Consider the following 27,434-nt stretch of genomic DNA (forward strand, 5'->3'; position numbering starts at 1 on the left):
AAACCTCGTTATTCTTCACAGCATCACTCTCGTCAGTTAAGAAGCTACACCAGCGTGCCACATAACCTGCACGCTCCCCTCCCCAGCTCCACCAAGACTTTCACTTCTGCCATATTCTGCTTATCAAAAAAAAGGAAAAAAGGGGGGGGGGGATGAAGAAAAATAGTTTCCAATACAGCAATACAGGCAGGCTTCGCTTTGCACTAGTTCTGACATGCATGAATTTCAGTCACAATGGTTTAGTTACATAACAAATTTTCAAAAAAAAAAAAACCCCGAAAAGGTTTGGACTTCAGTTTCCATGCTATATTAACTGTGAGTAACTGCATAAAGTATAAACTTTGCTGCTAGCTCTTCAGTCCACAAATCACTATGTAAATAACAGATAGATATATGAGCAATGCCGCTTCTTTCAAAATCTGTTAGTGATTGGTCACTGCACATCTGTCATGCACGCACAGACAGCAAAAAGTGTTGTTTCTCAGTGATAAACCCACTTGACATTTTACAAAAATGGATAATTGAAAAAGGGAACTCACCAACAAAGATTAAAGGGCAATAAAGAAATGAAAAGTGAAAATGGTGGAGTGAAATTCAAATTGAACATGAATGGAAAGAGATGGCTGTGAGAATGTTGACACTGTTGCAGTTCAAGAGGCTCTAGATATGCAGCCAGAAGAACTTGGTGAAGGCAAACTTATTGACATAAATGAGGAAACTGGTTGTGACAAAGAAGACGAAGATATCCCAGAGGAGGTGAGACTGGCAAAAAACCCTTCACGTTAAAAGAACTGAGATCAAAAGAATGAGAAGACAATGTAAAGCAACTATACTCCAGTAAAAATGAATAAAAAATTGTGACTCACTATACTGTACACCTGTAACGTATATGATATTGTACATCAACTATACTTCAATACAAAAAAAAAAAAAAAGAGAAGACAAGCCACAGACAGGAAGAAAACATTTGCAAAAGGACTTTATCCAAAATACACAAAGAACTCTTAAAAGTCAACAATAAAATAAACCTGATTACAAAATGGATAAAAGACCTGGACAGACACCTCACCAAAGATATACAGATGGCAAATAAGCATATGAAAAGATGTTCAACATCATATGTCACTAGGGAATTGCAAATAGGAACAAGGAGATACCATTACCTACCTATTAGAATGGCAAAAATTCAAAATACTGACACCACCAAAACGTGGGGCCCCAGGAACTTTTCTTCAATGCTGATAAGGATGCGAAACAGCACATACACCTTGGAAGAGAGTTTGGCAGTTTCTTACAAAACTAAAATGCTCTTACTGTATGATCCAGTAATCACACTCTTTGGTATTTGCCCAAAGGAGTTGAAAACAGGTCCACATGAAAACCAGCACATGAATGTTTGTGGCAGCCTTATCAACAACTGCCAGAACTTAGAAGCAACCAAAATATCCTTTAGTAGGTTAGTGGATATGTAAATTGGGGTACATGCAAACAAGAGACCATTATTCAGTGCTAAAAAGAAATGATCTATCAAGCCATGAAAAGATATGGAGGAAACTTAAATGGATTTTTAGGGCAGTAAGACTATTCTGTATGATACTATAATGGATTTATTTGTCAAACCCATAGAATGTACAACACCAAGAGTGGAGCCTACTGTAATCTACGGACTTTGGGTGATTATAACGTGTCAACGCATTTTCACTGATCGTAACGAATGTCCCATTCTGGTGCAGGATGCCGATAGTGGGGGAAGGTGTGTCTGTGTGGGAGCAGGGGTATGTGGGACCTCTCTGTACTTCCTGCTGAATTTGCTATGAACCTAAACCCCTCGAAAAAATAAATTCTATTTAAAAAGAAAAAAGAACAGGGATATTTCATGACATTGAAAGAGCAATAAAATGTTGGAAGCTGATCCAAATTTAGGATTATGACTATTTACCAAGAGACAAAAAAAAAAATGTTCGCTTGCAAGTTTTATAGGAAGGTACTGTTCAAACTACTCTGATAAATTTTTTACAAAAATAAAACTTCTTCAATGTTTCTAATATTTTACAGTGTACTGAATATTAGTTTTACTACTTTGTTCACTTACACATTTATAATGTGCTGACAAAATTTTTAAAGGTCATGGAAAAATCATTTTCCCCAGTGATTACACACTTTCAACTTGAATCATTTCTGCAGTCCCACACTACTGTGCAAGAACTGCCCGTATAAACAAGCCATTTATACAGAAATCTTCCAAATAACTATATATTCCAATAACTATAGCGGAACATCACATTTTAGTTCAATTTACCTGTTAATATCATTCATATTGAAGAGTCTAATCTCAGTATGTCATGTTGTATCAGGAAACACATTAACAAAATAGATGGCCTTATCCGTGAACTGCAGGGCAGAGGAAGGAGAATGTAGTTGAGAAGCAAGAAGTGGGGAGAGGTTGTAGGGAGGAAGAAAGAAAAGTCAAGTCCATCTAAGTGTGACCTTGTTGAAGGTGCTTCTTTCCGCCCAACGATGCTCTATGAAACTTGGGAAAAGGAAGTTAAATACACGTACACGTATATTAAGGATTACACAGAAAAACAAAGTGTATTTCCCAAGTACCTTGCTTCTTTGGATTACAATTTCTTACCGTTGTTAGTGGCTGTTAAGAAATGACAATAGGTTATAAACGACTCTCATTTGCAAAGTGCTGACTCATGTCATCAAGGCAGTCTAAAGAAAAAAAATTACCTTTCACAGAAGAAATTCAAATAATACTCTAATGAAGGTGGAAACTTTTCTTCCCTCTTATGCATGTTCATTTTCCTCCACATAATTACATTCTGACAAGCTTTAATGAAAACAGAATTTAGTAAAACTGATAGATACAATGTTTATCTAAATTATGAAAACTCTAAGATAATCAGCCCCACTTGTTTACATATAATTATCATAATTCCAACAGAAAATGCAACCACAGCAGGTTTTATAAGGAAATATTTCAATCATAGCATCATCATAACCTTTAGGTCAACTTTTTTTCACTGAAAGGACAACAACATATTCCATTACCCCATCCTGTATCTAAATTAAACATCTCCTCACTGAGCAAGTAAACAAGTGTGAGAGAACATGAATTAATCAGAGCAGAAACGGAACTGCATATTATAATCAGAAAAATAACCATACCTTTTGGGAAGTTAAAACAATCAATTCCTTAATTTTATGGACCATTTAAGTGTCTTGCTTAAGGTCACACAAATGGAAACCAAATCTCCTGATACTCCTGTCTAACCACTATACAATAACACCAACTAGGAGCAATATTAATGTTTCAACATAGATTATCTATTGGTATCAAGTTACAAGTCTATGGGGTGAGAAATACAGTTATGAAAACACATACGTCTTCTATCTGTGTGTGACCTGTATCAATAAAAACGTAAGTTGCTTCAGTTGGCCAAGATATTACTCCAACAACTGTGGCTTCATAGGCTCTTTACTGACAATGGATTATGATATTTACTGACATCAGTCCAATAAAGGGACTAATGAGAATACACCCAAAGTAATAAGTACCAGTTTACTGAGAAAGAGACGATATTAAGCACACAGTATCATCTCTTTCGTGCTCAATATTATGGGTTTTTTTTTTTTTTTTTGGGTCTTTGTTGCTGTGCGTGGGCTTTCTCTAGTTGTGCTGAGCGGGGGCTACTCTTCGTTGTGGTGCGTGGGCTTCTCATTGCGGTGGCTTCTCCTGTTGTGGAGCACGGGCTCTAGGCACCTGGGCTTCAGTAGTTGCAGCACGTGGGCCCTAGAGTGCGTGGGCTTCAGTAGTTGTGGCACGCAGGCTCAGTAGTTGTGACTCACGTGCTTAGTTGCTCCGTGGCATGTGCGATCTTCCTGGACCAGGGCTCGAACCCGTGTCCCCTGCATTGGCAGGTGGATTCTTAACCACTACACCACCAGGGAAGTCCTTCCATATTATGCATTTTTAAGGGTAAAGGGATGAAAGTTTAGAAACTACTAAGGGTGTGAAAATACAACTTATGATCACAAATATTTTTATTACGCCAAAAACGTAATATGGCATTACAGGGAGAACCCAACTACATTTCATTAAAATAAAAATATGGACTTAACAACAGCAACAAAAGAAACAGCCTATCGTTGAAGACACGTTAGTACAGGAAAGTGATGAGAAATCCATTATGCGATTTTTAGGATATTCTCAACATTTCACTAAGCAATTTGGGTACTGTGATGCAGAAGGAGGTATCAATACTATTTGCAGGTCCCTTCAGCCCATTACACTAAAACGTGTTGAGTACATTCAATACACTTGCAAGATTGGCTAAGTCTACTGACTCATCAGCTTTCAGTCTATAGTATCTGAAGAATCAATGTAAGAGCTTCATTAGCCTTCTAAGTCGAGGATCATATTACCTTAAAAACTTAGGAAGTCAGGAGGTCTTGAGAGTATAATCTCCAATAATTAACAAATCTTTGATTTATAAATAAGTTTATTTATAATAATATTTACATAATAAAACAAAACACATGAAACTCACGAGTTATACAAAGAAACTGATGTATAATAAAACAGCAATATAGACTGACAGGCAAAAATTTAAAGAAAGATTTAATAAAGAGTTAAATATCAAGTAGACAACTTTACCTCTTCTAAATTTCACTTTGTCACCCACACTGATTTGGAATTGAACAATGGCTCTCTCTTTAGGAGGTCCCATACTGGAAATTCTGCAAACTGCTAAGTTATATTTTGATAAGAATTTAAAGTTAATGACCTATTTCCATGCAGTACCTAATGCTGCCTTGAAATGAAGTCACATTCAGTCTGCTTTGAAGTGAAATAGCCTGTTTATCTGTTCTGCCAGGCTAGAAAAATGTCACCAAATATTTTGCTGATGTGCGGAGATGTGGCAGGAATAAACTACTATTCAGAGAATAAAGAGAACTGGAGCAGAAATGACTGGGCAACAGTTTCAAGAGAAGCAAAAGCCAGGAGAGGGAAATCAATGAAAACATGCACAAGAATAGGCAGAGTAATAAGCACAGTTAGTGCAGTTGGGAAATGAACAGAAGGAATTAATCCATGGAGCAAGAATAAGGGCTTCTTTAGTTACTATTCACTGGAAAACAACTTAGTGCCTAGCCAAACAAATCTGTTTTAACAGCAGTACTTGGGAGGACCTGGGGGTGTTAGTATATGGAATGCCACCTTTAAATTCAGGTTGAGTTCTTGTTGACAGTGGTGAACATCTGTTTCAAATAGCAATAAAATGAAAGCTATATAATCTATACAGCTGCATTCCTTAACATAATAAAAAAGAACTTCAAATGAGACGAGCAAAAACAAGACATAAGCATTGTCAAATAAGGCACATGTAAAAATCTACACATATTATCCAGTGAAAGACAATATATATATATATTTGGAGGTAGAAATAATTACAAAAATACTGACATTTCTAAAGCATTAGCGTATTTGTTACAAACAATCACCAACTAATCCCCATTCAGAAAACTGTTTTGTAAAATGATTATTTAACATCTTCAAGACTACGTATCTGTGGCTTTTTTTTGAAATTTCACATGTGAGCATCTGGAGAATTCAGTTAGTGGCAAAAAAGTTGTCCATACTATGAGAAATGTAATATGGAAATTATAAAAAGTTATAAATGTTCATAAACCCCATGGTCATCATAATGTAAATGTCCTTGAGTGCACCAAGTTGATATTTCATCATCAGTTAGGAATTAACAATTCTTATTTCACAGGCCCATTGATGTTTTTAGTAGTGTGGCTATATCTGCTGGCATACTCCCTTCGTCACCTGCAGGTCAGAAACTGGTGTTAAAATTTTGATAAAAATATTTTATGCAACTTATTTCTTCTCTCCAATTTTCCCTACTTTTGGTGAATTCTTAATAATCTTTCAAGGCCCAGCCTGATTCAGTGTCACTCCCTGTTAAAAATATTCCCGAATTCCTATGTATGTTAGGGCGACTTCCTCTGTGCTTGTGTTCACATTGCCAGCACAGCAGTCTACAGCTTCTGTTTTTGATTTGACAGAGATATGCAGATATAGTTTGGATCATATCCTATTCATACAGCACATAGTATTTACTCCTCAGGTTCACTAAATAAAAACATTTACCAAAAAATTCAACGCAAGATGTAAAAGAGAATAAAAGAAAATATACAAAAAAATAAATTTTTTTTTATGTAACAATCTGAATAGTGAAAATAAAGACAAAACTCCCAAATCCAACCAAACAGAAATCATTTCATCTACACTTATTTTCAGTCCAAAGATACATTGTCTTAAAAAATTTTTTTTTTTCAATTAAACAAGACCCCAGTATCTAGACACTTATCCAGGTGTCTCTCTCTCTCTCTCTCTGTCACCACAGAGACCCCAGTTACAGTCTAAACTTAAGAGACTACTTTTATCTACTCTTCTCCTTTCAGTAAAAAAACATGATTAGGAACACAAACTACTGCATAAACTCTCAGGGAATTCACTGACATGCTTGCCTCCAAGCTCGTCCATAGATATGAAATAGCCCATGAAATCCAAACTTAACATCAAATAAAAAAAGCAAGATGCAGAAACAACTAGTCGTACACTTAAAAAAAAACAAACCCTAATGTGTCATCTTTCTGGGGAAGCTGGGTGATAGGGTGAGAAAGAGGCTTTTGTTTGCCCTTTAATATCTTAGGAATTTTGAACTATGTGAATGTATTCTCTTTTATATATATATATATATATATATATATATATAGATATATAATTTAAACTTTTAAAACTTTAAAAATTATTCTATTCAAAAAGATGGAGGAAATGGAGAGGATTCTCTTATTTGACAATTGTTTCTAGTACCCAACTGCTCTTTAATCTGAAATTATTCAATTTTTGAATAAATTCATTTTATTGTACTCTAGTGAAATGAGTATTTGGCTAGTCAAAATGAAATTAATACAAATATGAGAGTTCTAAATAACTTAATATTATGCCATGTACTTTAAATCTTTGGATTCATAAATATTACTTAGTAAGTAAATCATAAAATTGTAGATAAAATTATAGACCTAATTTTAATTTATTTCTGGGATATTTTGATGTCAGAGACAGAATTTTTCAAAATCAAAGTGTTTGTATCAGTTCTGGCAAAATGATCTTAGTTATTGTAGTACTTTTGAAGTAAGTATGCTTATCTTCTCCCATGCTATCCCCAAACTGCACGCCAAGTTAAGGACTCAAACCATCTTTATTATCCCCTTGCTACTGCTAAGTTGATGCCTTTTCATATAAATAAAGTTTATGCTGACAAATAACTTACCTTCATCTACTGTGGTCATATCTTGTTCTAGTTTCAATTTCTGTTGATTAATTTTTAGCATGGATTCTTCGATTGTCCCTTGGCCTATTAATTTTATAACTAGTACTTCTCTAAGGAAAATACAAGATACGTCCATTGGTTACTTAATATATAATTACTTAATATATATAAACGACATAACTCACCTTAGAATGCAATTAGAATAATTTGAAAATTGTTTAACAAATACATCCATAAATTTAAATTCTTTTATTCAAACTACTTGAGATTGACATTTTCTGAGCACGTCACTTTTAAACATCCTTTCCTATTGATTCAAGAGATGAGAAAAAGATATCTGTACTTTAAAATTACTGGTAAAACTGTATTACAACAAACAGTTCTGGGTTGAGGTAGGGTATTCTATTTTTAAAAAGAACATGCTTTGCTTATCAGGTTCCAAGAAATAATTTAGTTCAAAAAGTAAGGAAGTGTAGTAAAGTATAAAGATTACATGGGAGGTTTTAGTTCCACCTTTAAGTACTGATAAATATTTGGTTCATAAATGAACTTATCAATGTCTTTTGGAAATACAGTAAAATACTCCACAAAGAAAACACTGATTGTCTGCTGTTTACATGTGAGAACAGAGCTGAATTATAGGTATTTTCACCTCTTTATGTCCTGTGACCAATGTCTAATTTAACCTTCACCTAAAATATCCACAGCTCACATAATCTATTTCCTATGAGGTAACAAGGTAGCAATCGTATGCACATTACCCAGTCCTATCTGGCTCTTACATGGTCTAACAAGCAAGTTACTAACTAGTAATTATCAATTACTAATCTTTTTCAAAGGGGCTGGACCATTGGTAATACTTAGTTTTCATTTGCTGCATAACTACTTGGACTGGGGGTGGGAGGTGGTTTTCTTTTATTTATTTTTTATTTTTTTGGCCACGCCACATGGCTTGTGGGATCCTAGTTGCCTGACCAGGGCTGAACCTGCACCTTCGACAGTGAAAGCATCTAGTCCTAACCACTGGACTGCCAGGGAATTCCCTGTTTTAATTACTAGAATATGAACAGATTACACGGTGGAGTTCATATTCAACACTGGTTGGTATAAAATACAGCGGGAGCCATGCTTTGCTGAAAATATAAAAACTAAGGCAGGACATCTGACAGATCATATCCTAATATTCTATACAAATTAAACTGGCATTTGATTAAAAATAAATTTCAACTGCAAACACTTACTTAGTCTGGCCTACTCTATGGCATCTATCTTCTGCTTGTTTGTCATTGTAAGGATTACAGTCAATATCGTGAAGTATAACAACATTTGCTGAAGTCAGGTTTATTCCTAGGCCACCAGCTTTTGTTGACAGCAGAAACACAAAGATATCCATATCGGTATTAAACTCGTCAATTAGATGAATCCTATAAGACAAATATATTAGGTTAAATCTCACAAAAAGGTATATAATTAAAACTGAAAACAATCACTTCACATGGAAAATAAAGTTGAAGATGTAAATACATGCTCTTGGCATTCTAGTTATTTTTCCTGCAGCTGTTTTATTGAAAAGACCTACCCAATTCACCAACTTCTTTTCTATACCATTTATCTCCCTACTAACTCTTACTTTTAACTATTCAGATTTGATTAATTGCTAAGGGACTGTTTTGTCCTTTGTTTAATGACTTCTGGCTTTTCTAAATTCTGCACACGGCTTTTCAATCTTTAACCTTCTCCGAGTCTGTCAGCTGTGACTCAGACAATATACCCGATGAACTAAGAATCTCAAAATCAAACTATATTGATGTATTCTCTTTTAGCAAGACTTCTTTTCTTACTCTAAAGCAGGAAAAAAAAAAATTTACTCTGGCCGATAAAAAAAATAAACCAAAGATACAATGCAGTTTAAACACACTAGAAAAAGCATTCCTTCTAAGACAATCTTTTTAAACTTCGGGAATTAAAAAAGAAAACAAACAAAAAACCAAACCCAAACTTACTCAATTACCCTTAAAATATGAAAAGCCCAAGATTTTAAGATAACCTTGGTTTAAAGATAAAGTGTTTTAGACTTAGAATGATTTTTAAAGAGAAAACACTGACATATATATAATTCTAGTAGTTGTTTCAAAATATATTTGTATACGATTCAGACCAAAAATTAAATTTTCTTCATCTTAAGTTAATGAATGATTTAAAAGTAACCAAACGTAAGACTCAAAGCAATACAATTCCATCAAATGCCCTAGACATTTAAAATTCTAACATTTACTCTTATTTGAGGGTAAGGTGGAGAGATTTTCTGAAACGAAAGTATACCAACCTTTCAGAAATCTGAGTCTTTCCATCTAATCTGAGGTACCTATGCTGATGATGTTTTAAGAGAACCTCTAAAATATCCAGCATCATGGTGAACTGGCTGAATAATACAACTCTATCACCCTGTGGAAATACACATATTAATTAGACACAGAAAAAGTAAAATTATAAGTATCTAATGAAAAACTGCTTCTTTAATAATAATAAAGTAATCATAGCTAAGGTTCTTATTTTAGATTATATATAAGTAAATTATCTTCTAAACTTTGACCTAAAATTGATTTTTAAGACTAACTAATGGGAATAGCTACTAAAAGTACTACTTAGATTGTGATCTTACAAATCTATTTCACATATAAATTGTAGTATTAATTTATTTTACATAGTATCAATATCTTCAAAATATTAATTTTGAAGCAATTATATAGATTGTCACCTATGAAATAATGACAATTAAAATTATTTTAAAAAAATTAATATAGATATATTCTACTAACTTCTGTTAGATGGAAGAAGAGTAATCAGGAAAATATATGCCCAAATACATCCAAAAAATGCTCAAACACCAGTTTCTAGAAGAATGTAGAACACAGGCTAAAGCTTCAAGAAAGTCAAATCATGCCAGAACTGTTTCAAAGAAGTTGAACTAACTGGGGAAACATATAAGGAGCAGTATTCTTCTTTAGTACCTTCTGTTTCAATTCAGACAAGATGCAGCCTAAAACTCGAAATTTTCCAGAATCTAAAATCAAGTCCATGTCTAACTGGAAGTTATTAATGTGTCGATACTGTTTACAAAGTACATGTAATTCAAAGTCTGTCATAACTTCCATATCTTCAAAGATCAGGTCAGGGTTAGCCTCACAATGTGTAGGTTCCTCAAAACAAAACAAAACAACATATACTTCAAAATGAAGATAATTTATAATATGATTAGAACAACCTAATAAAATTGTTCACATCTGATAAAATATCTAAATCATAAAATACTTTAGTGCAACAGATTTACCAAAGGAAATTAATATTCATTTTTTTAGGTACAATAAAGGGGGGAAGTTCTTATTGTTTTAGAGATAACACACTGATAAATTTACAGATGAAATGTCTAGAATTTGGTCCAAAATGATCCTGGAGAGGATTCTAGGTGAAACCAGAGAGAGTAGTGTCATTCCAGATGATAACTGTAGAAAATGGGTGAAGGTTTCATATGCGTAGAAGATTTCATTATACAATTCTCTCTACTTTTACATGTCTGAAATTTTCCATAAGTTTAATATAAAAAATTTTAAAAAGGCAAACGGTTGCTTTAAACACAATGATCTGCAGGGAGAAATAGGGGTAGATTAAGGGAGAATGAGGCAAAAATAGAGAGTAACAGCTAAAACTGTAGACAAAATACAATAAAGAAGAAATAAAATGAAGAAAATAAACCGACAAAAATGACTCATTATCCAGGACATACAATCTGATGAATCTTTTTGGTGAAAAATAAATAAAAGAAGTGCATTATTGAAGTCCAGACCAGGAGTTGGCAAACTTTTTCTGTAAATATTTTAGGCTCTGTAGGCGAAATAATCTGTTTTGCAACTACTCCACTCTGCCCTCGTACTGAGAAAGCAGTCACAGAAAACAAAGAAACAAAAGAGTGTGGCTGTGTTAGAACAAAACTTTATTTGTAGAAATAGCTATTGTCATATTTGGCCCTAAGGCCATAGTTGGCTGACTCTTGATGTAGACTGTCAGTCCTTCTTGGCTCTTATGTCCCCTAAATTATTTTGAACTCTGTGTTAAAAATGTTTTTCTTAAATACGTGGTTAATTAATATGCTTACTAGGTTCAACGGTCTGATTTTTAGACTAACAATAAACCTCATGTTTATTAGTGTTAATAAAGCTTAGTGTTAGCATAATACAAAATCCTTACCTTTAGCATAAGCTGAGACATTTCCTTGAGTTTTTCAGCTGTGTAATACTGGCGATGTAATAAAGGATGATTGGCCATTTTTCTCAATTGCATCATGACATTGCACATTTCTGTGTTTTTTTCTGTGACACATTAAAAACAACAACAAGCTGATAGCTGTTTGTTGAAATACATCTCAATGCAAACAAAAGGTTTTAAAACTATTTCTTCAAATTCCAACTAATTTTTAAAAGATGAGCAAATCCCACTATCAGAGCACTAAACAAAATGCAGCCCTAGTAGAATTATTTTTCATATAAAATTGTGAAAATCAGGTTATACCCATGTTATTGATAGATTTTTTCAATCTGTTGAAAAGACCCAAATAGAGTTGCCCCTGCTTCTCTGACATTGCACACAACTCAATTCGATCTTTCTTGGGGGGTAGCTGCTTGAGAACCTGTGAAAGGAAAACAGTTGAAGCAGATCATTCAAATAAAGAAGAAAACAGATTTTAAAAAACCAATCATAATAAAAATATGCAGATAAGAGTTACCTCTTCTTTTACTCTTCTGAGAATAAATGGTTTTATAATTTGTTTTGCATGTGCTATTCTCTCCTTTTCGTATATACTTTGCTCATCTGCTGATTTCTAAGTAAAATAAGAACATGACCTTTAAATTATTCATTTAAATGATCACAATGACAGTATTATACAACATGAAAATCTCCCTCACTACAATCTGAGTTATTTCCCATAGAAACCCAATTCATTCTAAATGGACTTGAATTCTGGGCTGCAATATATTTCTTAAAGCTCCACATGTATTTTGGGGTTTTGTGACATGTAATCGTGTACTCTGCAGAGGTAATGAAATTGAACTGCACTAGGATGGTGTTCAGAAGTAATTAACTGGTAAGTCATCACTGATTACATAGATAACTCTCTTGAAAAAATATGTGTGTGTTTAAGGTAGTTTGGGTGGAGGGGAAGAGAGAGATAAGTAGAAAACTTGTATTTATTTGTGGAAAATGGTCCCAAAAGAAAGCTAGTGCAGGTCTACAGAAATGGGACGGTTCCTAGTCAAAACCTGTTAATTTTGGAGAAGAGGAATTTTATTCTAAGAAATCCTCCATATCCTATGATCTGCTAGGCCATCAAGTGGGATGGAATACATTAGTGAAAGCTAGAAAGGCAGTCAGTTTGCAGTAGAAGATTATCACAGAAAATCCTCGCAAAATACATGTGATTTGGGAGTGTCAAGAATCGATATTACCATTGCTGTACTGGAAAATGAGAGTTCTAGAAAACTACACTCTTACTTTTTCTAAGCAATAGGGAAAAAATTAAGCAGATTTTCTTTGAAATAGGATTTCTTTATTGTGACTTTTAGAAATTGCTACTTTTTAATTTATGGAGTTTTAATTCAAAACGTATTTCCCAGTATAGGAATTTTCTGGATATTCTACTTTTGCCCAGTTTTATAGTTTACCTATTAAAAAATGCTAATTTACCTAATTTTAATAAAGAAGATGGTAGCTCACATATATATCTGAGCTACCCACCAATTTAAAATTGTCATTCTTCAGGAAATTAGGATATTAAAAACCAAAACTTTTAGACAATGATTATAGAAGCCACCCATTTATTTCCTATTGGATTCTGGCTGACTTCCCAACTCATCCGAACATAGGGATATCAACTACTTAAACTTATTTCATAGCACGTATGCTACATGAAAACAAGAAAAAGAGACAAAATAGAAAAATGGTCCGGGTAAAATGCAAAGTAAGACAGTTGAGAAAAACTATGAATTTATGCTTACTGTCTTAGAAGAAAACATTCTTCGTATTTCACTGGTGCTACTACTGAACATGTGCGGCATGACAAAATTCAACAGCGACATGAGTTCTAACAAGTTATTCTGCACAGGTGTGCCTGTGAGCAGCAAACGGTTATTTGCCTATGAACAAAGGTAAATTTTAGATTATTATTATTATTTTTTTAAAGATCCACATCCTTGTTTTTCCCCTCAGTGAGGGAGAAAAAAATTAAAACCATTATTAGTAATACAACATTCTGTCATAAAAGATAAGTAATTTAGAAAAATTATCATATATTGTACTTTAAGGTAGAATGTGTAAAACTAAGTCTCATTTTATTAAGTAGGTAACTTGTGTTCCCACATTACTTTTTGATGAGGCAATGGAAGAAGACAGATTATATCTGATATTCATAAAGTTTGTCCTATAGAACAAAAGGTTGGCAAATTGAAGCTCATGAGCTAAGAATGGTTTTTACATTTTAAAAGCGTTGTTTAAAAAAAAAAGAAAAAGCAAAGAACAAGTGACAGAAGTTGAATGGCCCACAAAGCATGAAATATTTACTTACCTGGTCCTTTACAGAAAAAGACTGTTGGTCCCTGATATAAAATACTATATATATTAAAATACATAATCTGAAATTTTATCATAATTGGACAAATTCACAGAACACTCTCTTACATTAATTGTCATAAGGTGCTGGTAGCGGATGGAGCCCATATTCTTCAGCATATGGCCCTCATCAAAAATTGCGTAATTCAACTTCAGCCGACGAAACAGACTACGATCATCAGAACTGCTGATTGCACAATTATACCTGTTGCCAAAGAAAAAACAATCTCTAAGATCATACCTTTAAGAGCATGGACTCGTGAGATTTAATGATTTGACAAATTCTTCTTATTTATATATTTCTAATAGCCAGTAGCTAAAAGATAACACTAGACACAGTCGGTACTCAAATAAATATTGATGTACTTATATCCAAAATTATTGATGTACATGTAACCAAGTTACAAAAGCTGCAATATGCAGTTAAAAGACAATTTATATGTTATAATGTAATTAGACAACTTCTACACATCTAGGAAGAGGCCAATTTGGGTACAATTTGTATGTAACCTGCAATTATTACACACTTTGCTTTATGAACCGTTATATTTTAAGAAGCAGTAGAAAAAAGAACATGAAGCTAAGACATTTCTGTTAAGAACATAACACCATTTTATTAAACTAGTAGAGTGAAACCAAGAAATAACAGTTAACAGCAGCTAGCAAGACTATATATGAAAATGGAGTCCATTTTATTAAGAAAAGATGAATTTTGGATGAATTCTTTTAATCATGACCTCCTATAGAATTAACAAGACTGCTATCATGGTATTATACACCAAACCGAAAAATGCCTGAATCTTCAACATAACTCATTCTATTGCTTTTGTTTCATAGTTCTTAGCATAAACTCTCCTTTATTTTACTACTAATATTTTTTAAACATTTAAAAAAAATTTAGATGATGTACAAAATTATTTTTCCAAAAAAATTTTTTCTCAATACTTACGTGGTCACGATTACATTGTATTCTTCGTATTTACTATGAATGTTGTATCTAATCTGTTTACGTTCTTCTTGAGAACCTAGAATTTAAAAATGACACACACACACTGATTGTATTTATTGTACTTTACTGTATGCTAAGATTTTAAAGAAGTCTCCAAAGTTAAAAGCATAACGACATATTCTTACCATAGTAACAGAGCACCTTTAAAGTGGGGCACCATAAATTAACTTCCCTTAGCCAGTTATCTATGAAACAAAAGAGATATTAGTTGCACCTGCTACAACAGGTAGACGTGTGCACTGAAATGAACACTAAAGTCTGAGAAGTTCTACCCAGAAATTATTTTTTATAAAATAATAGAAGATAATTTTTAAAAATCACAGACTCTTCACAATTTTACTCTTGATGATTAAAATGACTTTGAGATTTTGAGGTGGCATCAAAATGAAGAGAAGAGGGCCAACCATTATATTTAGAGGTGATTATTAATTTCCAATTTAAAGAGGATTTTTTTTTTTTTTTTGGTACATTCATACATACATTCTTTTACTCTAGTCTACATTCAATCAATTGAGAAAGAATGAAAGAGTAATTTGAGTGGGGATGAACTGCATACATTCTTTCTTAATAACTGTTTAATTATAAATTCAAAAGTGTTTCTCTTAAATTACTCATTAAAACAACTTAAAAGTATTATGAAAACAAATGATCTTTTCAAATGGTACATGATCTATAATAATTTATAGATAATCTATATAATAAGCTGAATAACTGACTTATATTGGAGTTATTTTCTTTAAAAAGACTTCCAGTATAATCAAACACACATATGCAAAGGGGTGAAAAGTGTAAGGAAACCAAAGAAATGAATATTCACTTTCACAAACTAAGAAATCTCACACACACACACACACACACACACGCACACACACGGTTTTTCTTCCCCTTGTATAAAATACTACTGAGTCAAGTAAAGTTGTCCACAGTATTACAAACCTATAGTTGATGCTGGAACAACAATCAAATGAGGACCATTATTACCCTCCTGATAGAGGTACGCTAGGAAGGCAATCGCTTGAATAGTTTTTCCCAGGCCCTAAAATGAAAAGTTTAAAAGACAATATACTAAATTTAAAAACAAACAAAAAACCCAAATAAATATTGGGAAAATGAAAGGGAAAAGAATATTTCTGGTTTTATTTATTTATGATTCCCCATGCAACTCTAGGAGAATTTCTACTATATTCTTAGTTCTCAATAACACAGAAAACAGATCATAATCTCCAAGTGATACTACAACTTAGTTAAGAGTAGGAATGTATTTTAACTGCTAGTTAATATGTAACTGCACATTAATATGGAAGACCTCTGCTTGCATACAAAGGATATAATTTTGGTAATTGTTAATATAAAGCAACTATTTAATACATACTGGATGGATGGAGAATGACGTTCCAGTCACTAACTGGAGCTGAACACACACCTATCCTATTACCCAGCAATTCTACTCCTAAAAATATATTCAAGAGATATGAGAGCATATGTCCACAAAAAGACCTGGGTAAGAATATCGATGCAGTTTTACTATAATAGCCACACACTGGAAATAATCTAAATTGCCATCAACAGGAGAACAGATAAACAAATTGTAGCATATTTATACTATGAACTACCACAAGCCAATAAAAAAAACCAAAAACCAAAAACCAAACTACTGATACATGTAAGAAGAGGATGAATCTTAGTAACTTTATTATGCTCCAAATGAACCAGAAACAAACAGTATATACTGTATGGATCTATTTATATAAAGTTCAAAATCAGAAAAAAATTATTCTATAGTGATAGGTGTCAGAATAGTAGTGGTGGTAATGACTGAAAAGGAGCATAAGGGAACTTTCTGGGATGATGGAAATGTTTATCTCAGACAGTCACATGGGTGTACATATATGTAAAAAGTCACTAAGCTGAACATTTGTGCATTTTATTTCAAGTAAATTATACATCAATAAAGTATTGCATTAAAATAAAAAAAAGGCTCCTGAGGAAGTGTAGCTCCTTAGGAGAGCTAAACATTGCCAACTGTTAGGAAGTGAATTGCTTCCAACCCCAAACATGTTGAAGCCCTAACTCCCAATGTTGGGGTTCATTTGGAGATAGAGCCTCTAAAAAGGTAAGTAAAGTTAAATAGGGTCACAAGGGTAGGGACCCAACTTCTATCATAAAAGATGGATGTATCTAGAGAAAAAGCCATGTGAAGACACAGCAAGGTGTCCATCTGCAAACCAAAGAGAGTACCCTCAAGAGAAACCAAACCTGCCAACACCTTGATTTTAGACTTCCAGCCTCCAGAACTGTGAGAAATAAATTTCTGTTGTTTAAGCCACACTGTCTTTAGTATTTTGTTAGGGAAGCCCTAGCAGACACTACCTTATCATAAATATTGTACTTTACAGGTTACAAAAACAGTTTCACATAATATACCTCATTTGATACCAAATATAATCTTATGATACAGGAATTACCTATGTTTTATTAATACTGGCTCTGAGAGATTAGGTCATTCGGTAAGGATTACACAGCCCACGAAAGGCAAATTTGGTACCCAGAACCCAGATTTGATTTCCAAGTCCAGTTTCCAAAACTGTACTACTCTATATTCTATATGTAATTTCTAACTATTTTGAAATTCTGCATATATTATTCACTTTTCTATTAGATAAATAGCATCTCTGTTTTAACGACAGTATGAGGTATGTGTGCAAACTGTCTTGAAAAACTAAAGATTATTTTACTAGAAGCTAGCTAGAGAACAAGGATTATTATCTTTGTTAATTTTTATTTTGGAAATCTAATACACAATGTAATACATATATTCAATAAACATTTTCTCCATTGAACATGGCTCATTTTTAATCAACACTTTTTAAAAAGCATAGCTGGAGGAAGGAAGGTAAAGGTTAGATTAAAGGTCAAGTTTCTACATGACAATGCTTGGACTGTTGGCTGTAATGAACTTCCTAAGCTTACCTTCAAGTAAAATGTGATTTGGAAAAGAACAGAAACTCAGAAACATCTAATAAAAGTAAAATGACTGAAATGATGGTGATGATAAACGTGTAGATTCATTTACTAACAAGGACAGGTATCTATGATAAATTTTAAAGGGAGCTATAGAAAAGCACACGTAGTAAAATCTCTTTTAATATAACATATATGTATATGTGTATGTATGTATGCATGCACAAACACACACCTTCAGAAGAAAATATTCTGGAAAAAGATATATACCAAAATAGTACTTACTTTAAGATGGCAGGATTATGTGTGATTTTGTTTTTTTTCCTGTGTATTTTTATGTAACATCTAATTTTAAAAACACATATATTTATTAATTTGATGAGAAAGACAAAAGACCTATTTTCATTTTTGAGGGAGAAGTAAGGAGGTTAGAACTAAGATAAGCAACAGAAAACTGAGAGGAGTGAGAGGGATTATGATACTTTGGTAAGAGCAGTAAACTAACAGGGTCAAGGGAAATTTTCATCTTTTGAATGACAGCAAGGATGCCTATTAATGATAAATCCTAGAAATAGAGTACTACTTACCATTTCATCTGCCAAAATGCCATTAAGTCCATGTTTATGTACCAATGCCAGCCAATTCAAACCAACCTTCTGATAGGGCTTGAGTGACAAACTGGTAAAGAGAGAGTTACCAGATATTATAGATTTATACCTCTATTAGTTTTCTCTACTAGTTTTCTGAGAAGAGGTTTAGGTTTGCAATGCACAAAAAAACTGAAGTATCTAGGTCTAGTCTTACCTTTTAACTTACTGTTAAAAGCTATTTACACTTACTTAAGAAAATGAACCCAAAACATAATACATTTTTAAAAACCTCTCAAATTTTATTCTGTATTTGTTGTTTCTGGCAATAAGAATTACAAAAAAATTTTCATATTCAGTCATAATGTAATGCCACCAAATTAATTCCATAAGTGATCAGAATATTAACTATGATAACATATTACTAATATAATATTTATACTCTAGAAAAATGTATTGTACTGATTTGAATATTAGCACAGTAAGGAACTTAAAGCATTAGAACAAAAACATATGCATAATTTGCTACTTTGCCAGGCTGATTTAATAAAACTTTCTGACTGAATGCCAATCACCTCTAATATCACTGGTATGTGTAATTCTGGAGGATGTATGTATGTGTGTATTTATGTTTGAACTACATATAAATGTAAATTTGCTAGGCATCAATAAATACCAGTGAGTAGAAAGCAGCAGGCATGTGTCAAAAATCTTATTTAATTTGTGAACATATAAACAGACTAATCCGTGGGAGTAACTTGCTTGGATGGCAACATGGAAGGGGTCTAATGGACGAAATGGTTAGTTTTTTCTAAAAGTTCAAGTGGTTAAAAACTAATAGCAGTTATTTACTGAACATCTATTATATACAGATATACAAAAATATCATTTTCTAGCATCACCTCATTCAATCTTTTAATATTCTATTAAGGTAGTTATTTTTTAACAGATGAAAAAACCCGAGGCTCAGTAATTTGCCTGAGGTTGCATAGCAACAAATTCTTATGGCTAAGATTTTAACTCAGGAAAGTCTATCTCACGCAAAAGCTTACTCTTATACTCACTAGGGAAGCATAAACCCCACATTAACATAAAAACTTAGGACAAGGCCATGCTTCTCACTCTACAGCTTTTATCCTATCCCCTTAATTTCCTGTTACACAGATCCTATCTGCACATAGAGAAGGGGTCTGATAAATGGTTCTGATAAATGGCTCTGATAAATGGTTAAGGGGTCAAATTCTGAAATCAAGACACTTTAATTAGAACAGGGATCAAAGAGGTGAGGTAGAAAGATATCCATCTTACATCAGAATCTATGCTTCAACTGTGGGGTACGCAATCTATAAAACGGTTCTCATTTGAAAAAAGTAAAAGTATAGGTAGGAAAAATCAGCAGTATTGCTGAAGTCTTTACAGTTCATTTTTTAAAATGTCTTTGACTTCTTGGCCAATATAATTTCTATGCCACTATGAAAGTAATAATAAATAGAATATTATCATAGACATTTTAATTTTCAGATCCAAATAAATTCTACTATACTGGCAGAGTAAATGCTAGTATTGGAATTCTAGACACTATACTTTACATGCATTATTACTTTATTTAATCTCCATTATAAAGTAGATACTATTATTGTCATCATCTCCATTTAGAGATGAGAAGCTCTCTCTGGGATTCAGAGCAGTTAAGTAAATTGCCCAAGGTCCCAGCTACCCAAATGCATGTCTGCACTGGCAGAGCTGGTACCCAATCCAGTTCTGATCCAGCCCTTAATCACTAAACAGCAAACATGAAAGTTTTCTCTCTCTGGCCCACCTACTCTACAGTCGAAACTTCCTATTTTTAAATAGAATTTTCATTGTTTTCCTGAGTCCTGCCTACTGTCTTAGTCGTCCCCCACACATTAAGGTTCACATTCCGTGAAAATGATGAAACTTGGTAAGGCAGGCATATTACATCACTTATAAATGCATCCCAAGGGCCAACATGCTACCCCAATGTAAATTTATCACAAATAGCCAAGAAATATTCTTAACAAACAAAAATTACTGAATATATGTATCACCAACACATGTTGAGAACGAGTCTAACTATTAAAATATTCTTCACTGTACATAAAATTTTAAAAAGTGACGAGGAAATTTTGAGAAGCATTGAATTTTTCATTCAAATATAATTGTTTCATCCACATTCACAAAGCAGCTATGGTAGCTGTTGTGATCAGGACATTAAATACCTCTGTTACATTGAAGTGTTTGTTTTAAAAATATAAGTGTGTGTATGTGTGTACTTGCTCCTCGGCTAGATTTACCTAAATTACAAGGAACTTTCTGTTGCTTAGTGTCACAATAGTACTGCCCATAACATATCCTTTCTTCAGAAAGCAAGAGGATCATTGAAAATGTAGTTCTGGCAAACAGCTTTCCAATTCACTTGTTAAGACAAGTTTTAAAACAGGGCAGCTTATATTCTTTCTCTAGCAGGCGCTAATATTTAGCTGCTCTACAATCATACCTTCCATTACTTTTGACATTCAAGAGTTTCGTAAAAATTTTTGTGATTGCATATGAACCCCACCCACTAGTTTACAAATAAGAATGTAATCTGCTCAGGGTTATCCAAACGGTAAGAACTATAGCCCGGGCCTTTTGAACTAGGTAAGTGATCTCTTTTCAAAAGGGGACTACAAATATCGTTAAACTGAAGGTTTTCTTACCTCCCAATAAGGAAAAAAGTGATTTTAAGATTTTCTGAGGTCATGAAAGAAAATGAGGTAGCATGTTATTTTAAAGTTACTTGTTTTGTCGGGGGAAAAACAAAAATCCTTCCAGAGAGTTACTATAATTTCTTTTCAGAGTGAAAATTAAATTGGGTTTAAATTTCCTGTCAGAGAAAACTAGTATGAAAATTATTCTGAAAGGTGAGAAAGGCCTGAAGTAGAAAACTGGAGTATATACAATGTGCTAAATTTAAGTTTAAAATGCAGAAATAGAGGGCTAGAGAAACTTCTTGAAGTAGTTCATATGAAACAGATTAGGGATGCTAGTTGACCAAAAATTTATGTCCCTTAAGTATGTCATGAGTGCTGAAAATACTACCACAATAACAGTTTGTACTAATAGTAGTATGCAAACTACTAAAATATTTATATCATAGTACTCTGAGTTAGTCAACACATCTGCACTATTGATTTGCATTCACATCACTGTCAAATGGTTTCACAGCAACTGTTTAGAAACAGGATATGGAATCATCCTGTCCAGCTGAGGAGGAACAAGATCAGAAGAACGTTAGTAGATTTAGCCCCGAAAAAGACAGGACACACATAATTAAACATTATTTTATACTGAACATGTGATAAACCTTTTCAGTTAAAACAGTTTAAAGCTGATAAATTTTAGATAAGCCGCTGAAGCTTGAGAGATGGCTACATCTATGATAGGAATAAAATAGGAGAAATACTGAGGTTTTTTTTTTTTTTTTTTACTTTTTCCTCACTGTATTATATTTTAACTTAAGGTAATTTTAGTTTTGACATTTTAAAATAAACATTATGAATGTAATGGTTTTGAGATACATATGAGAATTTTTTCCCTTGCAAAGACTTTATTTTTAACAGGGAGTTACAGCATGTGTGTATTTCTTTTATCTCTAAAAGGTTATTTTTCTTCTGTTATAATTCTTAAAAATTTCTAATAGGAAAATAGTTAATATAATTTTGCTTCAAAATAAACTTTACTATAAAGAATTTGTTCTGTTAAGCAAAAGCACAACAGCTTATTCATTAGGATAGTTTAGTATTTTCCTCTGTGGCAAAGTACTTTAAGTGTTTCTATACTAAGCAGCCATCATGCTTGGCCAGTATACCAAGTAAAAATCTGCAAGTTGCTTGTGCAACTTACATTGGCTAAAAACAAAAACCAAGACAACAAATTTCACCCCCTAAAAGTGCATTTAAATAAACTCCAAAGAGACTATCTATACAGGTTTTCAGAAGTTGTACTTTGGGACTAGATCCAAGAAGCACCTAAAAAACCCCCAAAACTATTTTTCTCACCTGTTTAATATTTCATTTAAAAAATCCTCAGTCTAATGAAAAGGATAGCTTTATTACCTGATCATACTATTTACAAGTAATAGGACTTTGTGGATGTGGGTTTAAGAGAGAAATTTTTTAAGTGATGCAATAAAGCACTTGATTTTTTAAACTCCAAATTATGATAAAGTAGACTCAACTGGGTAAGCCTTGTAGAGTGAAGAACTCCCCATATCCAATGCTGTAGAACAAGAAGGAGCAGCTCCAACTACACTTTTAGGAGATGAATTTGCTGACATGGTCATAGTTCTTTCTATGCAACAGAGAAAAGAGCTTCTTTGTGGGAACTGCATCACGTTTCCCTACACCATCCCATAGCACCCTAGAAGGGCACAGAAAAGATTGTAGCTTACTATTAAAGGCCAGTAACCGTATCTTGATTTTTTTTTCATATCTTGACTTTTAATTAACCAATGATCAGCAAATGTGCTTTGATCATTAACTGAGAAAAATATCAGAAGAAGTATATAAAATCACCAACTAAGGTAAATAATTTTAATGAGACCCTAGTGCTAATCTTATTAAATACCTATCAGAAATATTTTGAACAGAAATAATTCATTTTAAAAATTACATTAACACTGCAGAGTATGGATATACCATAAATCATTCTAACTAGTCTCGGATCTTAGAAACTTTGACTGTTTCCATGTTCTTGCCTCTGTATGTATATCACAGTAAACAATTTTATACTTTTTTTAAAAAAGGAAGCATTCTGAACAGTTCTGAGTTCCCAGACAACTTGAAAATAAACTTTTAAAAGAAGTTCAAAACAACCCCCCGCCCGCCATATCCCAACATCATGCAAAGGAGGGGTGTTCACAATTACAAAACGCCGTTTTCATACGTTCTGGCTGTTGGACAAATTTTTTAGTGAAAATAATTTAGTGTTTATTTTTTGCAAGAACTTGGACCAGGTATTTTACTGACAGTAGCAGTTCGGGTAATATACTTTTTAAATATACACTTTTTATAATTTTTCCTTATATAATCTATTTAATAAAAGTGTCCTTTTCAATTTTTATGTGTTTTTACCTCAAAAAGATTAAAAATTTTGGGCTTTTGAAAGCATTTAATCACATGTATAGGATACTTCAATCATTTCACTTATGAGCAAAAAGAAATGGAACTAAGACAAATTTTTACATTGATGCAGTTGAGCAGCCGACTCTCTGAAGCACTAAATTAAGTAAAGAGGTACCTAAAACCACCTCTTCAGTTTCTGTGATTATATATGAAATTATCTGTCATCAGACAAGGAAAACATAGGTTATATAAGACCATAATATCTCCTCCCTCTAATTTACAATGTGATAATGGAGTAAAATATCCTGACTGCGGGGAGAGGGGGTGGCGATCAGTGAAAAACAATTCATATACCACTTACGTGCCATTACAGGAAACCCTGGGTTTCCCTTTTAAACATTAGTTTTCCTACCATGTCCACATTTAAGTTTCCTAGGCACAATACAGGAATAAATTCAAAATTTTTATACAACTGAGATAAAATAATGAATAGGTACATACAACAAGTATTACCTTTGGTTTAGAATGGAGGGTTGTTCTATGTTCCATCCACCTCCATTTCCAGTGAGCATGGTAACTTGTTTTGTCAATTTATTTGAAATGTCTTCACATTTGTTCATAAGCCTTATAACTACATCCCTTTCTTGGATCAGTGTTTTACAGTGCCATATCAAATCTTCTGATAAGCCATTCGTTTTGGACATCTTTGTGAACTATGGCATGAAAAGAAAAATAATTTAACAGTTCAGATCTAGTAAATAGGGAGCCAATTTCTTTCTCTGTGAGGGAAAAAAGTTTGTTAAACTTTTACTAATGACCTTAATCAAATGTGAAGAGAACCTGCATTTGCATTCTCACGTTTCAGTTTGATAAATCCTACTGTCACCTCAAACTCATCATGTTGAAATAAAACATACCTTTCTCCTCAAAACGCACAATCCCAAGCTTGCTACCTTGACCCTGGTAGCTGTTCTCTTACGGGAGAAACTCTAAAGTAATTGTTAATGTCTCCTATCAGGTTTTGTCTTCAAAACCTCGGATTTATGACTATTACCAAAGGTAATAGTGCCAAATATAAAAACTGCATACTAGATCTCTTGCCTCCATTTTTGTCACTTCCTATGAATATAAGATTAATTTTCCTAAAACATACTTTGCCCTATCTATCATCAAAGTACAACCCCTCAAGCTTTCAAAACTCCAATTATTATTTGTCACTTGATATTTTACTCTAAACTGAGACTACTACTACTTGGAAAGATATCGCGTGAATCAAAAGTATACCGTGACCAATTCAATAATTTGATAAAACTTAAGAATAGTATCAATTTCAATACAAGACTTGTATAAATGGGTTTGTATGAAAACTCAGAATTTCTTTCAAAATGTATTTGTATTTACTTTTCTAAAGGAGACACTGAATACTTTACAAGGTAAAAGCTGTAACAGAATTAGAATTTTCCCAAATAGATAGCTGAAAAAAATATATCCTGAAGAACTGTACAAAAAAATATTTTTAGTGTAAAGGATTAGAAAAAAGCCCAGTAGCTATTTGAAAGCTGTTTGTTGGGCAAAAAGAAAAATACCATAATCCAGAACAGAATAAAGGAAACTAAACTAAAACCATCTGTTAGAATAAAGCCACACATGGTTTTGATTTATGGTATCGTATTTAGCATGTTCTTTCAAGTTATGACAAGAATCTCATTAACAACTCTAAATAATCCCCATGAACACAGTATTTCTAAGTTCACAGAGAAGCTCAAGCAGTAGAAATTCAATACTTAGAGGATATACTAAGAAAATTTCATAAAAAATGCAGTTTATAATAACATGTATTTTTCATATCTAATCTAGAGTAGGTTGGTAGAAATGAAACTTACTCATCTATTCCAAAGCCATGTTATTACTGTACTGCAGGAATAAAAAACAAAACAAACCAAAAACGTAGCATGCCACAAAATGGCATTGTGAAATAAAAAGTGATTTGTACACTACTTTGTATTTTCACGAGGACAACATTCATAATCACAATGTAACCTCCCACTCTGTACTTTCCAGGGAAAAGATTTACACATAAAGAACAGGCTATGTAAGAATCAGTGCCTTGAAGATTTTAATGAGGTTCTACTAGAACTTTTAATTAAAATATTTTTATTTTTAAATGGAACCCCCAAATTATAGGCCAAAAAACCAATCTCATGTCTATTGTGGGGTATGTGTGTTTGCGACATGTTATGTGTGTGAGAGAACCAACAAGCATAACCGGAAAAAAAAAAGAAGGAACACATATTGTGTGCCTTGTATGTGCCAGAAACTACTAGGTGTCTTTTATTCACTAACTCATTAAGTCCTCACAACTGCAAGATCACCAGTTCTGGATGAATAAACTAAGATTCAATTTCCAAGGTCACAAAGCAGGATAAAAGATTCCAAAGTCTATGCTCTTCTCTTTTCACTAAAACTAGTACTTCCCAAAACAAAACAAAAAAAACCTTAAAAGTTAAAAAACACAGGGGGGAAGGGTGGGATTGACACGTACACACTGCTATATTTAAAATGGGTAACCTGGGTAACCAACAAGGACCTGCTGTACAGCACAGGGGACTCTGCTCAGCGTGATGTGGCAGCCTGGATGGGAGGGGAGTCTGGGGGAGAATGGACACATGTATTCACATGGCTCAGTCACTTTGCTGTGCACATGAAACTATCACAACATTGTTAATCGGCTACACTCCTATGTAAAATAAAAAGTTAAAAAACAAAAACCCTTTTTTCTGTAACCAATTGCTATTTACTGTGTTGTTTTTTTTTTCTTTTCTTTTCTTTTGTAGTTAAGTACTAACCTGGATGGTGAAAGTACCTGGTATACAGACATAGTCCCTTGTCCTCGTGTGGTTTATAGTCATTGGGAAAGACATGCAACATACAATTTTAAGTCTTAACAACTGGTATTATAAGGGAAAAAACAAAATTTCATGGGTACTTTTCACAAGGCGAGTAATATAATCTAGGATCTAGGAAATCCAGAAATCAGAAAGAACTGTTTTGACTCAAAGAAGATCAATTCAGTATGTCAGAACCTACAGAAGTAAGAGAGAAACATACATTAGAAAAAAAAGAAACAACCAGACATTACCGTTTCCTGATGAAAGACCATATCACCAACCATGTAATAGTACTGATGGGAGCATTTAATTCTAATCCTAATTCCACAGAAAATATAACCAGAAAAGCCCAGAGTGGGAAGCTATAGAACAAATGATCCAGTTTCTTCACCAAAGATATTACAGGAAGGGGGGAGGGGGAGGGAGGGGGAGAGCGAGCGAGCGAGAGAGAGAGAGAGAGAGAGAGAGAGAGAGAGAGAGAGAGAGAGAGAGGGAAAGGGAGGTGGGGAGGGGGGGACGGAGAGGACAGATGAAACAAGATCAGACATAAGCTGGTAAATGAACCTGGTGATGAGTACATGAGGGTTCATTTAGTATTCTAATTTTTATGTTTGATACTTTTGTAGGGGCAATGAAGGGGTGTGCAAAAAGCAACTCTTACTTCATGATGCTGCAACAGTTTGACTGAGACTTTTAATGAACTTGACATTTTGGTTATTTCTGAAGTCAAAGTTTCAATTTAACTCCCTGAGGCTTCCCACTCTCTTTACCCTCTTTCCATACAAGCCAACCAACATTAGAGATGATCCAAATTATTGCTGCTGGTTTAGAATTTAGATCTATCTAGTAGT

The 27,434-nt window shown here is 33.4% G+C and overlaps 1 protein-coding gene across 4 annotated transcripts in view; it reads right to left on the minus strand.

Moving 5' to 3' along the window:
• Positions 1-5,501: 5,501 nt before the first annotated feature.
• The window catches only part of SMARCAD1 (SWI/SNF-related, matrix-associated actin-dependent regulator of chromatin, subfamily a, containing DEAD/H box 1), a 67,805-nt gene continuing 45,872 nt past the window's right edge, over positions 5,502-27,434 (minus strand). For all 4 annotated transcript variants that reach the window (XM_061191712.1, XM_061191713.1, XM_061191711.1 and 1 more), the window contains 15 exons: positions 24,209-24,408; positions 18,570-18,660; positions 15,958-16,057; positions 15,147-15,206; positions 14,962-15,037; positions 14,082-14,217; positions 13,403-13,540; positions 12,133-12,228; positions 11,919-12,036; positions 11,598-11,719; positions 10,364-10,552; positions 9,679-9,797; positions 8,594-8,776; positions 7,353-7,462; positions 5,502-5,842 (listed from right to left, as the gene is read on the minus strand). In XM_061191712.1, the coding sequence (XP_061047695.1) occupies positions 5,781-5,842; positions 7,353-7,462; positions 8,594-8,776; positions 9,679-9,797; positions 10,364-10,552; positions 11,598-11,719; positions 11,919-12,036; positions 12,133-12,228; positions 13,403-13,540; positions 14,082-14,217; positions 14,962-15,037; positions 15,147-15,206; positions 15,958-16,057; positions 18,570-18,660; positions 24,209-24,408 (1,800 nt within the window). In that variant the 3' untranslated portion in view covers positions 5,502-5,780. The remainder of the gene's footprint in view (positions 5,843-7,352; positions 7,463-8,593; positions 8,777-9,678; positions 9,798-10,363; positions 10,553-11,597; positions 11,720-11,918; positions 12,037-12,132; positions 12,229-13,402; positions 13,541-14,081; positions 14,218-14,961; positions 15,038-15,146; positions 15,207-15,957; positions 16,058-18,569; positions 18,661-24,208; positions 24,409-27,434) is intronic.

Source organism: Eubalaena glacialis, chromosome 5 (genome assembly GCF_028564815.1).
Source record: "Eubalaena glacialis isolate mEubGla1 chromosome 5, mEubGla1.1.hap2.+ XY, whole genome shotgun sequence".
NCBI classification, from domain to species: domain Eukaryota; kingdom Metazoa; phylum Chordata; class Mammalia; order Artiodactyla; family Balaenidae; genus Eubalaena; species Eubalaena glacialis.